The 13,690-nt window shown below is 52.5% G+C and overlaps 3 protein-coding genes across 3 annotated transcripts; 2 read left to right on the top strand and 1 right to left on the bottom strand.

The window, feature by feature from the left end:
- Positions 1-4,300: 4,300 nt before the first annotated feature.
- Positions 4,301-4,909, top strand: CGCA056_v004998 (uncharacterized protein; the record flags this gene model as incomplete). Its single annotated transcript, XM_037320253.1, has 1 exon — positions 4,301-4,909. The coding sequence occupies one exon, from the start codon at positions 4,301-4,303 to the stop codon at positions 4,907-4,909; it is 609 nt and encodes a 202-aa protein (XP_037180511.1).
- A 232-nt stretch (positions 4,910-5,141) lies between these two features.
- CGCA056_v004997 (Uncharacterized protein) lies at positions 5,142-6,084 on the bottom strand (the record flags this gene model as incomplete). The annotated part of the gene is made up of 2 exons (XM_037320252.1): positions 5,142-5,586; positions 5,648-6,084. The coding sequence occupies 2 exons, from the start codon at positions 6,082-6,084 to the stop codon at positions 5,142-5,144; spliced, it is 882 nt and encodes a 293-aa protein (XP_037181106.1).
- A 1,939-nt stretch (positions 6,085-8,023) lies between these two features.
- On the top strand, positions 8,024-13,547 carry CUL1 (Cullin-1; the record flags this gene model as incomplete). The annotated part of the gene is made up of 8 exons (XM_037320251.1): positions 8,024-8,147; positions 8,225-9,031; positions 10,746-10,971; positions 11,046-11,115; positions 11,203-11,219; positions 11,269-11,354; positions 11,418-13,303; positions 13,359-13,547. The coding sequence occupies 8 exons, from the start codon at positions 8,024-8,026 to the stop codon at positions 13,545-13,547; spliced, it is 3,405 nt and encodes a 1,134-aa protein (XP_037181107.1).
- Between the last annotated feature and the right edge of the window lie 143 nt (positions 13,548-13,690).

Here is a 13,690-nt window from a genome sequence, read left to right as displayed (position 1 = left end):
TCTCCTCCGCCAGGGGAACTGGGGCGATAATCGGACGAGGTCTTCGCTTTGCCCTCGAATCGTTGGGATGCGGGCTCCTCGTGAGTGCTGAGTGCTGAGTGGTGACATATCACTGTGTCTAACGGTGGAAATTTCCGGGCAGCAGTTGTCGACCGAGCTCACCGTTCTGCCAAACCCAATGGCAGTCTGGGGAGAAAGTAATCCGAGCTCAGGAGACGATAACAGGAGCGAAGTGTCATGTTACCAGGTTCGTGGCCCATGAACCAACGAAGGTGGAGGGAGTCCAGCGAGTAGGTGTGAAAGTGTCTGTCTTGTCCTGCTTGTGTATCTGACTACCTTAGCTTAGAAGTGCGGCTCTGTGGCCCGCCGCAAGCGGTGAGGGCCCATGCCAAGTATACTCTTCAATTCAGAAGATCACTCGGCAGATTCTAATATCATTCAATATGCTTTCCCATTTGGCCCTTGATTTTTGATACTCGATAGGCGAAGTTTGGCAGCACTGCCCAGAATGCAGTTTCGTTAAAACATCTGAAAAGCCCAGCTGTGATTATCAACGTCAGGATCCACACTTAGGACGGATTACCAAACGTAGGAGCCGTGTTAATCTCAGGGAAAGGGTTCGTGAACTCCGGCTTCAGGGGCGGTATACCCGTCTCGTTGAATTCGGGGAACTCAGTGTTCTAGTTCTTGAACATTTACTGTCACCTTCTTCAATATTTGTGCATTAGTGACAGGCAAGTCCCGTCGTTTAAGAAGAACATCAGGCTACCTTAAGTACCTTAGCTGAAGGAAAGATAGGTATAGGTGCTTCACACAGAAGAAGGACGACGGCAACAGGAAGAACGATGGCGACAAGGACAACAACAATAAGATTAACAGTAGTAAGAGTAACAGTAGTAAGGATGATGAGAGTAAAGATGAAAGAGATAGCTATAAGATAGATAATAATAATAAAGATAATAAGAATTATAATAATTAACTAAATAATAAAGAAAGTCTAGAAAGAAAATCAATATATAATATTTACATTACTATTACATACTTATATATAGATAATATTTATAATTAGCTGTTTTAGTATACACTTTAATAGATGATAAAGCATATCTTTGTAAGGGTGTGCAAGAAGTTAGCAATGTAATTCCAACTGATGTAATAGACATACATATAGAATTAATCTATGTAGCTTTTCTGCGGAAAACGCAGTACGAATCACACGGGGTTCTGAAACGTGAATGACCTAGGTGCTGATAATACTAATGCCAGATGTGGGTGGCCAAAGAGCTGGGCACCACATGTCTTTTGATTGTGAGGAATTTCCGTTGATGCATCTTCCCTCAGCTGCGGCATGGTAAACACGCCGGGGCGAAACATGGGCCTCGGCGCGACGGACGGAGGGCAGCGGGCCCCACAAAGCCGAGGGAAGTCGTTGGGAACAACGGCCAAACCGCCGGCGAAGAGGCAGGGATCCGTGTGCATCGGCGGCCCCAAAAAAGATACCGCAGAACGGGAGGGGAGGCCGGGATGTGGTGGAGAAACCGCTGGAGAAACCGCTGTCACAGCGCAATGGGAATCCACGTCCCCCCGCCCCATATTTCCCCCGCCTGGGGCTTTTTCAGCTCTTCCTCCAGCTCCCTCTCTCTCTCAGTGACTTTGAGTTGTTCCGTGGCTGATTGCCCCCAAGACTTGGCTCAATGTTTTGCATATCTCACACTTCGAGGCGGCGAATGCCAGGCAGGTCTTGACTTCTCTCGTCAACAGCCGAGCCGCCACACCCCCTTGCGCCGTTCCTCGCATGGCCTCTATTCGTTTTCGTGTATGCGATGTCCCTTTCCGTCGAGCGGGCACGTCAAGCGGCGTTTCTTATCATTTCTCTTATCAGTAGCGCAGCATCCATTGGTTTGGTGGACAGGGATAGCTGCAGTTGGGGACTTATCAGCAACAACACTTTGGTTTTGTTACCTAGTGTTTTAGTGTTCTAGAAAGAGATTTTTTTTTACTAATAAGCTTTGAGGTATTAACAGATATCCTGCTATTTAGCTTTATCTCCTAAGGTTACAGAGAACCCTAAGGGAAAGGATTAGCGTAGCTATAACTAACTAAGCTAAGTAAAGATTATAGTATTATAGCTTTATTTCTATTATATATATTACTCTTAGTATAGCTAAAATATTAATAGGTTTTAGTTTTAATTATTATAATACTATTAATATATATAATAATATTACTAATAACTTTAATTATACTTTAAATCTCTACTATTATATTAGTTTTTAGCTAATTTTTTTTAACTACTATTTTAACTTTAAGAGAAGTATTAATATCTTAATAGTAAATAACTTAAATAACTATTAGAATATTTAGATATACTTCTTAAATATCTATATAGCTCTTCTTAGTATTATGTAATATAGAGTAGTAATTTACTAAACTTAGTAAGATCTTAAAGTTATACTAATTACTATTAATAATAGTACTTTATACTAAGTATTAAATATAGTATAGTTAAATACTTTAAGAACTTTAATATAGTAAATAGCTTTATTAGCTAAGATATAGTAGTATTAAGCGTAAGAGGATTTATAGTAGTGTAGTTACTATCTATAAGTACTCTATTAATTAGTCTCAAAAAGTCTCTTTTTTAAACCACGTAGCTTATATAACGCAGTTACCTGGGGCCGAGGCCCGCAGGCATTATCAGCAACAACACATCGGCCGTGCGTGGAAATTGTCTTATCTGTTAGACATTAAAGTCTTTGGGGTTATCTGCGGGAGCCACTAGGAAAAAGCAAATGCGAGTCCCCTTGATTGCCTCCCACAATTAGAATTCCATAGGGCTCTCTCTCCCGCAGCAGTTTTTGTGAACCCATGGAGAATTACTATGTACACCAAGTGAGGCGCAGCAACGCCATGTAGAACGCCTCGTGGGGTAGGGTAGAGCAACAAGTGGCGAGGGCAAATTCACAGAGAGCCAGTGAGGGTGAGGGGGTATGTAGCAAAGAATGTCCCGGGCATCTGGTTACGATGGATTGAGGGGCAATTTCCCAGTCTTGCCTGCGAATTCCAGGTCTTGTGCGCCGAGGTCGAACGCTTGAGGGAGCCCAGAGTCAAATCAAGGTGCCATTGGAAAAAAAAAATTAGCTAGCGGATGGCGAGAAAAAAAAAGAGGCGAAGAGGTGCATCCTCCAATTGCCCCCTTGACCAGAAGGTGAGGTGACTTTGAGGAGAAAAAGATCTCCCTACATCCATGGATTGACCCTCGCGCGGGCGGCCCGTGGTCCAAAAAAGTCGTTCATGGGCTAGCTCGGACAGCCGGAGCACGCAAACGCGCAGCTTCGTAGCATTAGGTTGGTTGGCCTGGCCCTGTGGGTGGTGGGGTCTACCTTAGTTCTGGCCCCCGGCCGCCGACGGATTAGAGGGAAAAGGCTGGCTTGCTGGGCGAACTTTGTCACGGAACTCAACGAAACTACGGTACGCTTCCCCTAGCACCAAAGATGCACAACCACCAACCAACGCCTTGCATCTTCTCCCACCTACATCCTTCCTGTGCCCGTGCGGAGAGCACCCCATGGGCGAGCTGGACGAATGGGGGAGAAGAGCGGAGGGAATCGGGGGATCGGACGGGAAAAGAGGGACGGTTAGAGTAACCGTGGCGTGCTGAGGTGGTGTGCCTGCATGGCCTTTGGCCGTACTTCTACACACACGCAGCACAATATACATACAACACGACACCCACTCCAGTCCAGAGTTCGACTGCACGCACGCCCGCATTTATTTCGCCATTCGAGCTCTTGTTTTACCTGTTGATTCCAATCCCGCCCTTTGGGTGTGTTTTCACTTCATTTACTCGACCCTGCCTGTGTGCCCGGCAAGTGGTGTACGTTTCAAGCTGAGCAGGGTGGAATTGGAGACTGACACCAGGGAGGAACGCGCAGGTCTGAGGCATCCCTCTCGTACCTGTGTCGTTCAAGAGACATTCCAGCAGAAGCGGCCGTCCATATCTCTACATCCCGGGCATGCATACATTCATACCACAACCCCAGGATACGGCTGTTTTGACAAGATAACGGCCCTCCATCTCGGTGGTCCTTTTACTCCGGACAAGCCCTCCATCTAATCTCCCCTCTTTCTTCCCGGAACCAACCCACTCTTTCAGAGCTACCATGAGTGCACTGGGGCCCGAAGCATCCTGACCATTTCTCTGCAATCCTCACGAAAGAAGAAGCGCGGCCCGTCCCTCTCTCCATGGTAGCCAGCCCACCAAGCTAAAGCACCCCTCGCCCATCCCAATTACACCACAATGACAACAACAACCATGCTCAAGTTGTCGACGCTGCCGAGCCGGGCCGCCTACAGCCCGCTCATCCCGTCGCCTCTGAACCCAGATGTCGACGTCGTCGCACCTCAACGGCACCAGAGGCTGCGGGAGAAGAGAAGGCTGCAGGGCCGCGGGGACGTGAGCCCGACACAGAGACTGCTACGTCACAAGGCTGCCATGGCATGGAAGTCGGAGGCCTTGACGAGGGAAAGCAGGATATATACGCGGGAGGAGATTCTCAGCATCATCGCCGACTGCGACACCCAGGACGCCGCGGCGAGAACGGCAATCATCATGCCCGACCTCAAGAAAAAGAAGCAGCCTCAAGTACACATCCGCGCGGCACACTGGAAGGAGACGGACAGCGAGGAGGACGATTTCTTTTGCGAATTGGACGACCTGCTCGGCGTCGACACATCAGATGGGAGCCCGCAGCAGTGGCCGACACTTGTCCCAAAGCTTCGCAGCCCCTTCTCCAAAGACACGGCGAGGCGAGTCGCCCTGGCAATTGGGCTGATGTGCATCTGCGGTTGCTTGCCAGTGCTTCGAGCACACGGCTTCCACATATACCAGGGTTCCGAGGCACCTTAGGTCCTGACTCCGTCTACTTTGAGAGAGAGGAGACTTAAAAGGAACAATACCCATCATCAAACAGAGAGGAGAAAAGCCGTAACAGGCAAACAGTCGAAGATGAGAGAGGAGTCTATCCGAACGTCGGGAACCAAAACGCCGCATTATTCTTATTCGTATATCATTCCGGGCTCGCGTCTAAGAGCACACACATCATACACCGTCCAGGCGGAAACTGGTAGCCTCATAGAGACTACTTCTTCTCGTCCTCACCCGGGCTCGTGGAATTTTCTTTATCCCTTGGAGCGTCGGCGTCGGCATGCTTTGCGGCTTCCTCTTGTTTGACCTTCTTGGCATGGTTGACCTGCCAGATGGCCCTCTCGATCTCGACACCCAGCTCGGGCAGTTCGAGGGCCTTGGCTATGCGCTGGCCATTGGCCTGCGAGAGGAGGATTTCTTCATCCTTGACGGCTTCGTCCTTGCCCTTCAGGGGGTTGACGTCGCCCGTAGCTGGCTTCGATGGCGTTGGGGATGTGTTGGCTGGGATTAATGGGTGGTAGATATCGTTCAGAAGCTTGGACGGGTTCAGAGCCAGGAGTTTGTTGTCCAACAGGAATCGGAGGTGCTTGCCTCCTTCGAGAGCGCGCCAGTGTGACCAAGCACGATACGCCAAGTAGAAGAAAGGCAGATTAGGTATCCTAATAAAAAGAAATGTCAGCAGTATTTCTTGTGAAACAACGGCTTCGCGGCTTGTCTTACACCGGTACCAGGGCAAACGGCGCCGAGATAGGCATTCCAATGAGACACCACAGCATCTTCTTTCTATGCAAGGCATCTCGCTCCGTCGCCAACGTCTTGACTACCTGTTCGGCCTTGGTCGTCGGGATGATTGCGTCCGGGTATACCAGCTCAACCTTTTCCTTGCCCTTGAGCTCATCGTCTTTGCGGCGTGCAGAAACTGGCGGGACGGACTTCAGACCCCACTCTTCATATGGAATTCGGCGAAGGGCATAGTTTCCATAGCTGACAACCTTCTTCTGCCACCCGCTTTCTTTGGCCTCCCAGCCGGCCCAGAGCTTGGATGCCTTTTTGGATACCTTGTCTGCCAAGCCTTGCTTGTTTGTTGTCACTACATTGAGTCGCTGGGAATAGAGCAGAGCCCGGCTCGTGGTGAGTGGGAGGAGGTAAACACGCATCGTGGATGCCGAGGCTCAGAGGCGGATGCGGGGGGAAAACGATCGAGAAGCACGGATGTCGTCGTCGTCGTAATCGTCGTCGTCCGAGGATCTGCGACCGGCGACTGGCTGGAGTTGCGACGGACGGAGGAGGGGTGAAAAGCGGTGGGCGGGGGTAGGGCTCGGCTCGGTGAAGCTCGATAGGACTAGATGGCCGCAGGATTCATGGCGATTTTTGTACAAGACGGAGAGCGAAGGGGCGAATTGTCGAAAAGTCGCGATGCGGGCGGCCTCTGTGGTCCTTGTCGTGAAAGGAGGCAATTTTGACGCAGTTCGTGGAGTGCGAGTTTTGAAGGCAGCACTGAACCCGGCAAAAGCTGTGATGCTGCAGCCCTGGCCCCTGTCATCCATCTTAGCTTCTGGGTCAAGCTTCCTGGGTTAAGCCTGGGCCAGAGAGTGACGCACATGGGCGTCATAGGTCGCTGGAGCGATTTAAGTGGTGCGCTGAATTGGCGATCCAGTGTTGGGACGGTACACGAGGGATGCCCCGGGAGCCTCGACAGTGGTTGCATCCAGGTCCAATCGGGATCCCCAGTCGCGGGCGGTGTTGGGTAGCCATGGGGGCCAATAGGCCCTGAATAGCACACTGCAAAATCAGTCCGGGGGGTCCACCTGTGTCCCAGGAAGCGCTAGGCTTCCGTGTGCCCCTCTATCTTTTGCGAATTTTTCAGAAGTCCCAGATGGCGCGGCGCAAGTTGGGATTCGAAACCCGCTAAAAAGGCTGCGAGCTCACGGCGCGAGGCGACGTGAGGTGTGCCTGCCCGGGTGCGAAGGGTGCGAATGAGCATTCGCATTCAGCTGGCTGTCCAGGTCCCTCTGCAGATAAAAATGTCCGCGGATAGGCGGTACGTACCTCCACCACCTTGACGCTGAAGGAGCCCGACCAGCCCCAGGGGGATCCACACGTTGCTCCAGTGCTACCGCGGTTTACCTGTCACTCAGGCACGCTCCATTGGTTCTCTTCGATTTCCCATTCTCTGCTCCCTTGTTTGCAGGTTCCGTTGCCTGCGCTCTCGAGGTTGTTGCGCTGCGCGGCGCTGCGAAAGGAAGTGCGTCAGGTACTCGGCGCTCACTTCTCTGTCTGCACACTTTCCCGGTTTGCTGGAAACGCCCGGGACCGCTTCATACGTTACAGTACCTCTCCGTCATCACGACCAGTCCATCAGATCGGATCGTGTTGTGTGGTCTGTTCTCGCACGCTGCTGCATGCCGGCCGCCCTTATATTTGGTGGTGTTGTTTCCCCTGCCACACCCAGAGTCAGCACCGGTATTACCTCTCATCAATCAACGGCGCCAAGCCAAGAAATAGGACCCAAGCAGGGCAAAGGCAGCTGGCCAGCAACGCTAGCCCGTCATTCCCACGAGACACAGCCGCCGCCGCCGTTGAGTTCGACCGGCCACCTGCACTCAGCACGCACTCACTCAACCCAACGGCTGCTGCTGCTGCTGCCGCTGCTGCTGCGGCTGTCCCTCCTCCCGTCACGCGCTCTCTCGCCCTACCTATCCAGTACCTTACCTTACGTTATTAAGGTTCCTTGCTTTTTTTCTACCCTTCCTTTCCCTGCCTTCCTTTTCCTTTCGCGCCTTTCCTTCAATAATCCTTCTCTTCCCCTCTATCCTCTGTGTGTGTGGTTCGAGTTCGCTTCTACCCTCTGTGCTCTCGCACCAACCTCCCTTTCGACTTTGAAGAAGCACCAACAGCACACTGCGTTGTCTTGTTACGCGCCTTATATCGATACATCCACCTTTTGCCGCTACCACCGGAGGGCGGAGTGCATATAATATGAGAGCCCTCCGCCGCGCGATTGAGAAAGCGTTGAACCCCAGACGCTCTCAGTCCCCGTCCACTTCGGCATAGTCGCCCTTATCCAGTCCCGCCCCAGCTGCGGCTGCGACCGCGATGAGCACAGCCAGTCACCCGCCTGGCAGTTTTGGCTCGCCCGATTTCCGAGCTTCCGTCGGTACCAGTAGCACTGCAATCGACACAGGTGCTTCGCGATTGAGGGCCCCACGGTCTCTCCCTCGTAAGTACCCTCGAGGCGATTTTCGCTGGGTGGTCGTGGCTGGCTGCGCACCTTGCTGACCTACCCTCCCTTTGCAGCATGGATCGATTCCTACGAGACACGATACGGCCAGGCCACAGAAGACCAGCTGCGATTGCTCTCACCCCCGGCGCCGGCCGTTCCTCCTCAGCACAATCATGCGCCCGCCGAACCCGATCGTCGAGTATCCCGAGATGGCTACGTTGACCTCGCCGGCGACCCGTTCCTAGAGAACTCTCGCACGCGCCCGAAAATCAAACTCACAGACGTCTTCAGAGGCAAAGGAGCACAGCACGGAAGAAAATGGGACCACTTGCGGACCGCAGATCCCGTCATCGTCTCGAAGCACCGAGCAGCGACACAAGGCCCGCCCGCCGCATGGCGAGACTTCCTTCAATCCTCGACATATGGGCACATGGAGGGCGAGGAGTCGGAAGTTGTGGACGTATCAGTGCTGGATAAGTTGCAGCCTGACTTCAACAAGCGCTATGACGAAACGATGCATCGAGACGTGGAGAGTAAGACCTCAAGGAGGAAACAGTCCAAGACCATCTGGAAGAGGCTGTGGTCCATGGTATTACGACACTACCTGATCCCTCTCACCTTCCGACTCACGGTCATGGTTACATCGATTATTGCTCTTGCGATTGCAGCTCGTATTTATAAGGTAGAGAATGCCAAGAGCGGATCGAGTCCTGAACGTGCACAAAGCATTGTGGCCATTGCAGTCGATACGGTCGCACTGCCTTACATCGGCTACATGCTCTGGGACGAGTACACAGGCAAGCCTCTGGGTCTTCGCCCGGCTGTGCAGAAGATCTCCCTAATTCTGCTGGACCTCTTCTTCATCATATTCAAATCCGCCAGTACGTCCCTGGCGTTTGAATCTCTGGTTTTCCATAATGTGGACGCAGGCCCAGCGAGGCACCTGTCAAAGGCACTGGCATCCTTCCAGCTGGTAGGGCTGCTGGCGTGGACCATGAACTTCGTGGTCAATATTTTCCGTACGGTACAACGACTTGGCGGAGGTGAGGATGAAAGCTCTCACGATCACATGTAGCTGGACAAGCCGCCTTGGGCTCTCTTGGTTGGGTATACCCGGTGTATTAAAAGCCTGTACTATAGCTGGAGTGCGGATGCTCTTTATGGCTCTTCTTTGTTAATGATTATTACTTCAATACATGTGTTATGTCACACCAGTGGATGTTGGGCTTCTCTTTCTTTGAGTGGGAAAAATGGGCCGTCTTACTGACTTTTAATATCTTGGCTACAGTGGAGAGGCGAGAGAACATGAGTGGAAAACCTGACGCAGTTCATTTCTTTTTGGTCCAAGCGTGCCGTACATACATACCAGCAGCCCCTAGACCTCTCTGCAACTGCTGGCACTGGTTCCTTGGGTCTTGGACGAGCGGCTTTGTCCGGTGCCGTCCGCAGACCAGGACAGCGTTGCAAGGTTACTGCAGTGTATATTTTCAACTTCAGACGGACGGGCGTGGGGCATTCAACAACAATAAGCAGCAGGCCATTGAGACATGTTCATGAATTGACACGATTGGACGCAGCGGACCAAAGATTACAGCCATCATCTTGAATATTACGTATCTGGAAAGGGATGTCAATACGTCTTGTCCACGTGATGCATGATTATGCATGTAAGAGCCAATCTGGAATGCCATCACAACCTCAGCCTGAAGATGTCGGCGATGCTCGAGCAACCTGGGGAAAGTGATATGGAGTAAGGCTGAAAATGCCCGGAGGATACATTTAACTTGATCGATCTCACCCCCTGGCAACTAGGTAGGCAGCCCATGGGCGCCTAATCAAGCACACGGCATCGCAAAGCACGCCTTGCCTTTCCCAGAGTGCATCACTTGAGGCTGATGGGCGGTCAGAGGCGGCAAAACCGCAAACTAGACTCATTCAGGTATGCCCCACAAGTCCCCCCGACCGGCCCATGGATCGAAGGTCCCACGCCCAGGACATCCACCAGTGCGACTTCAGTGTCAGTGGCCCGTCTTCAGTTCCTCCACCACCGGACGCCTCCATACGCCGTACAAGCACTCACGCACCCAAAGCAGCATCCATCCACTGACTGCCTCTGGCTGCCTGCCTACCTGCCTCTGCCTGATTGAACGCGCTGACCTGTTCTGGTCCAGGCTGCGACTTCCTTCTTTTCTGCTTCCATCTTCTTCCTGCCCTTTCAGAATATCTTCGTACTCACTTCCCTCCTGCCCGCTCTGACTCAGACAAAGGGCGCCGCGTTCCTGTCCTGCCCACGCAGCTCCTCCAACTTCGTAAGGCAGCCGGCTCTCTCCTACCTCGCTCCCCTCTCTCCATCCCTCCATCACGTCCCAAACCCTTGCGACCAACAGCCCTCAACCGCGCCCGCCTCTGCTTCCAACCCTGATGCGAAAGAGGTTGACCCTGGTGCCGCCACCCTTTCTGACCACGTCCATCACCACGTCCTGATTCTTCGGCACCTTTCTGGCAACCGCGGGACCGGAGACACCACGTCCATTCATTGACCCGTCCACCGAAACTTACGTCGAGATTTTTTTTTAACAGTTTCTATTTCTACAGAGCAGCACCCCGCTCCCCGCGAAACCTCCTGTCGACTACCTCCCGTCGGCCAACATCTTATCCCCACCATCAACGGCCACGACGGCCTCGCCACATTCTTCTGCCGAACAAGATACACGACGACTACGGATACGATTCGAGACCCTCGGGTGTTGACAGTAGAGAAGATGGCGCCCACAGTTCAGCAGATGCCTCCGGTTCCCAACAGGGAGGACATCGGAGCAACGTGAGTCGACTTTTGCAGCCTTGCGACGCCTCTGGCTTCGCTGCTGGCCGACAACCCGCGCTGACTGTTTGCAGATGGAAATATCTCGAGGCCGGGATCCAGCGTATCATGCTGGATCTCGAGCGCGGTATTGACATGCAGATCGTGAGTCCCCTCGCTGCCCCGCGCCTTCCCTCCCTCTGCGGGCTTGCCGCCTGATGCAAGATTGCTGACGTCTCCTTCGTGCCGCAGTACATGGGAGTATATACGTAGGTAGCGCTGATCGATTGTTGCTGAACCACTCTGACCTAGTTGCAGTGCCGTCCACAACTTTTGTACATCTCAGAAGGCCGTTGGGCTCTCAGTGCCTCAAGGAAGTATTGGTTCTGGCAATCACAGAGGAGGTAAGTCAGCAGCCAAGATTCGCATGCAAGAATGTGCCCGTGCTGACCACTGGGAATGAACAGCCCACCTCCTTGGCGAGGAACTTTACAATAAGCTCATCGAATATCTCAAGTCCCACCTCGAAGGACTCGTCCAGCAATCCAAGACACACACCGACGAGGCTCTCCTGACATTCTACATCAAAGAATGGAACAGATACACGGTCGCCGCCAAATACATCCACCACCTGTTCCGGTATCTGAACCGACACTGGGTCAAGCGTGAAATGGACGAGGGCAAGAAAAACATCTACGACGTCTACACGCTCCACTTGGTCCAATGGCGTAGGGTGCTGTTCGAAGACGTATCTGGGAAGGTCATGGAGGCGGTGTTGAAGCTCGTCGAGAAGCAACGCAATGGCGAGACGATCGAGTACGGCCAGATCAAGCAAGTTGTTGATTCCTTCGTGTCCCTCGGCCTCGATGACTCCGATCCCACCAAGTCGACCCTCGACGTCTACCGCTTCCACTTCGAGAAACCGTTCTTAGAACATACGAAGACCTACTACCAGAATGAGTCTAAGCAGTTCGTGGCCGAGAACAGCGTGGTCGAATACATGAAGAAGGCTGCTGCTCGTTTACAGGAGGAGGAGGAGCGCGTCAAGATGTATCTTCACGCTGATATCATCAATCCCCTCCGCAAGACTTGTAACCAAGCTCTTATTGCGGACCACTCCCAGCTCTTGCGAGACGAATTTCAGGTCCTTCTCGACAACGACAGAGAAGAAGACATGGCCAGGATGTACAACCTTCTGTCGAGAATTCCCGAAGGTTTGGATCCTCTCCGCCAGAGATTCGAGACTCATGTCCGTAAGGCCGGTCTGGGAGCAGTACAGAAGGTGGCATCGGATGCAGAGAAGCTGGAGCCCAAGGTCTACGTCGATGCGCTGTTGGAGATCCATTCTCAGTACTCGGGCTTGGTAACGCGAGCTTTCGAAGCCGAGGCAGAGTTTACGAGATCCCTTGACAACGCCTGCCGCGAATTCATCAACAGAAACGAGGTCTGCAAGTCGGGCTCCAACAAGTCTCCTGAGCTGTTGGCCAAGTACACGGATGTCCTGCTTCGCAAGAGCAGCACCGGAATCGAGGAGGGCGAGCTTGAGAACACTCTCACGCAGATCATGACCGTTTTCAAGTACATCGAGGACAAGGACGTCTTCCAAAAGTTCTACTCCCGCATGCTGGCTCGCAGATTGGTCCACAGTAACTCCTCGTCGGACGATGCAGAGACAAGCATGATCAGTAAGCTTAAAGAGGCGTGCGGTTTTGAGTACACGAACAAGCTCCAGAGAATGTTCCAGGACATGCAGACCTCCAAGGACTTGAACGTCAGCTTCAAGGAGCACGTTGCGGGTCTTGGCATTACCAAGAACGCTCTGGACTCCCAGTACTCGATCCTGGGTACCGGTTTCTGGCCGTTGACAGCACCAAACACCAGCTTCACTCCACCCGCTGAGATCAATGAGGACTGTGAGCGATTCGCTCGCTTCTACAAGAATAGGCACGAGGGTCGCAAGTTGACGTGGCTCTGGCAGTTGTGCAAGGGTGAGCTGAAGGCAGGGTACTGCAAGAACAGCAAAACGCCCTACACCTTCCAGGTGTCGGTGTATCAGATGGCGATCTTGCTCATGTTCAACGACAAGGACAAACACACCTACGAGGATATCGCCGGTGTGACCCTGCTGAGCTCTGAGGTCCTGGACCAGGCTCTGGCCATCCTGCTCAAGGCCAAGGTTCTCATCATCTCCCCCGATGGCAAGCCCGAGGCAGGCAAGAGCTTCAGGCTCAACTACGACTTCAAGAGCAAGAAGATCAGAGTGAACTTGAACCTCGGAGGAGCCAAGGAAGCCAAGCAGGAGGAAGTGGAGACCAACAAGACGATCGAGGAGGACCGCAAGCTGTTGTTGCAGGTACGTATCTGGCGAATCCGACTCACCTTTTGACATATGCTAACAAGCCACACAGTCTGCCATCGTTCGTATCATGAAGGCGAGAAAGAAGATGAAGCACACGCAGCTCGTCAGCGAAACTATCAACCAGATTCGGTCGCGCTTCGTGCCAAAGGTTTCGGATATCAAGAAGTGCATAGAGATTCTCCTCGACAAGGAGTACTTGGAACGGCTCGAGGATGACGAGCTTGGATACTTGGCGTAATTGGGATCGGGCTTTTCCTCTCGAGAAGAGGAAATACCCTCTTGCCTCTCTCGATTGTCTATGTATTACAACACTCTCAAAACTGCATACACACAACCCCATCTTTACCAGGCACTCGATTTGCGTTACACGGGCACACTCAG

This window comes from Colletotrichum aenigma (assembly GCF_013390185.1).
Source record: "Colletotrichum aenigma strain Cg56 chromosome Unknown KSG_Cg56_contig03, whole genome shotgun sequence".
In the NCBI taxonomy this organism is placed as follows: Eukaryota; Fungi; Ascomycota; class Sordariomycetes; order Glomerellales; family Glomerellaceae; genus Colletotrichum; species Colletotrichum aenigma.
The sequence above is the reverse complement of the archived record's forward strand: the minus strand, read 5'-3'. Positions and strand labels throughout refer to the sequence as shown.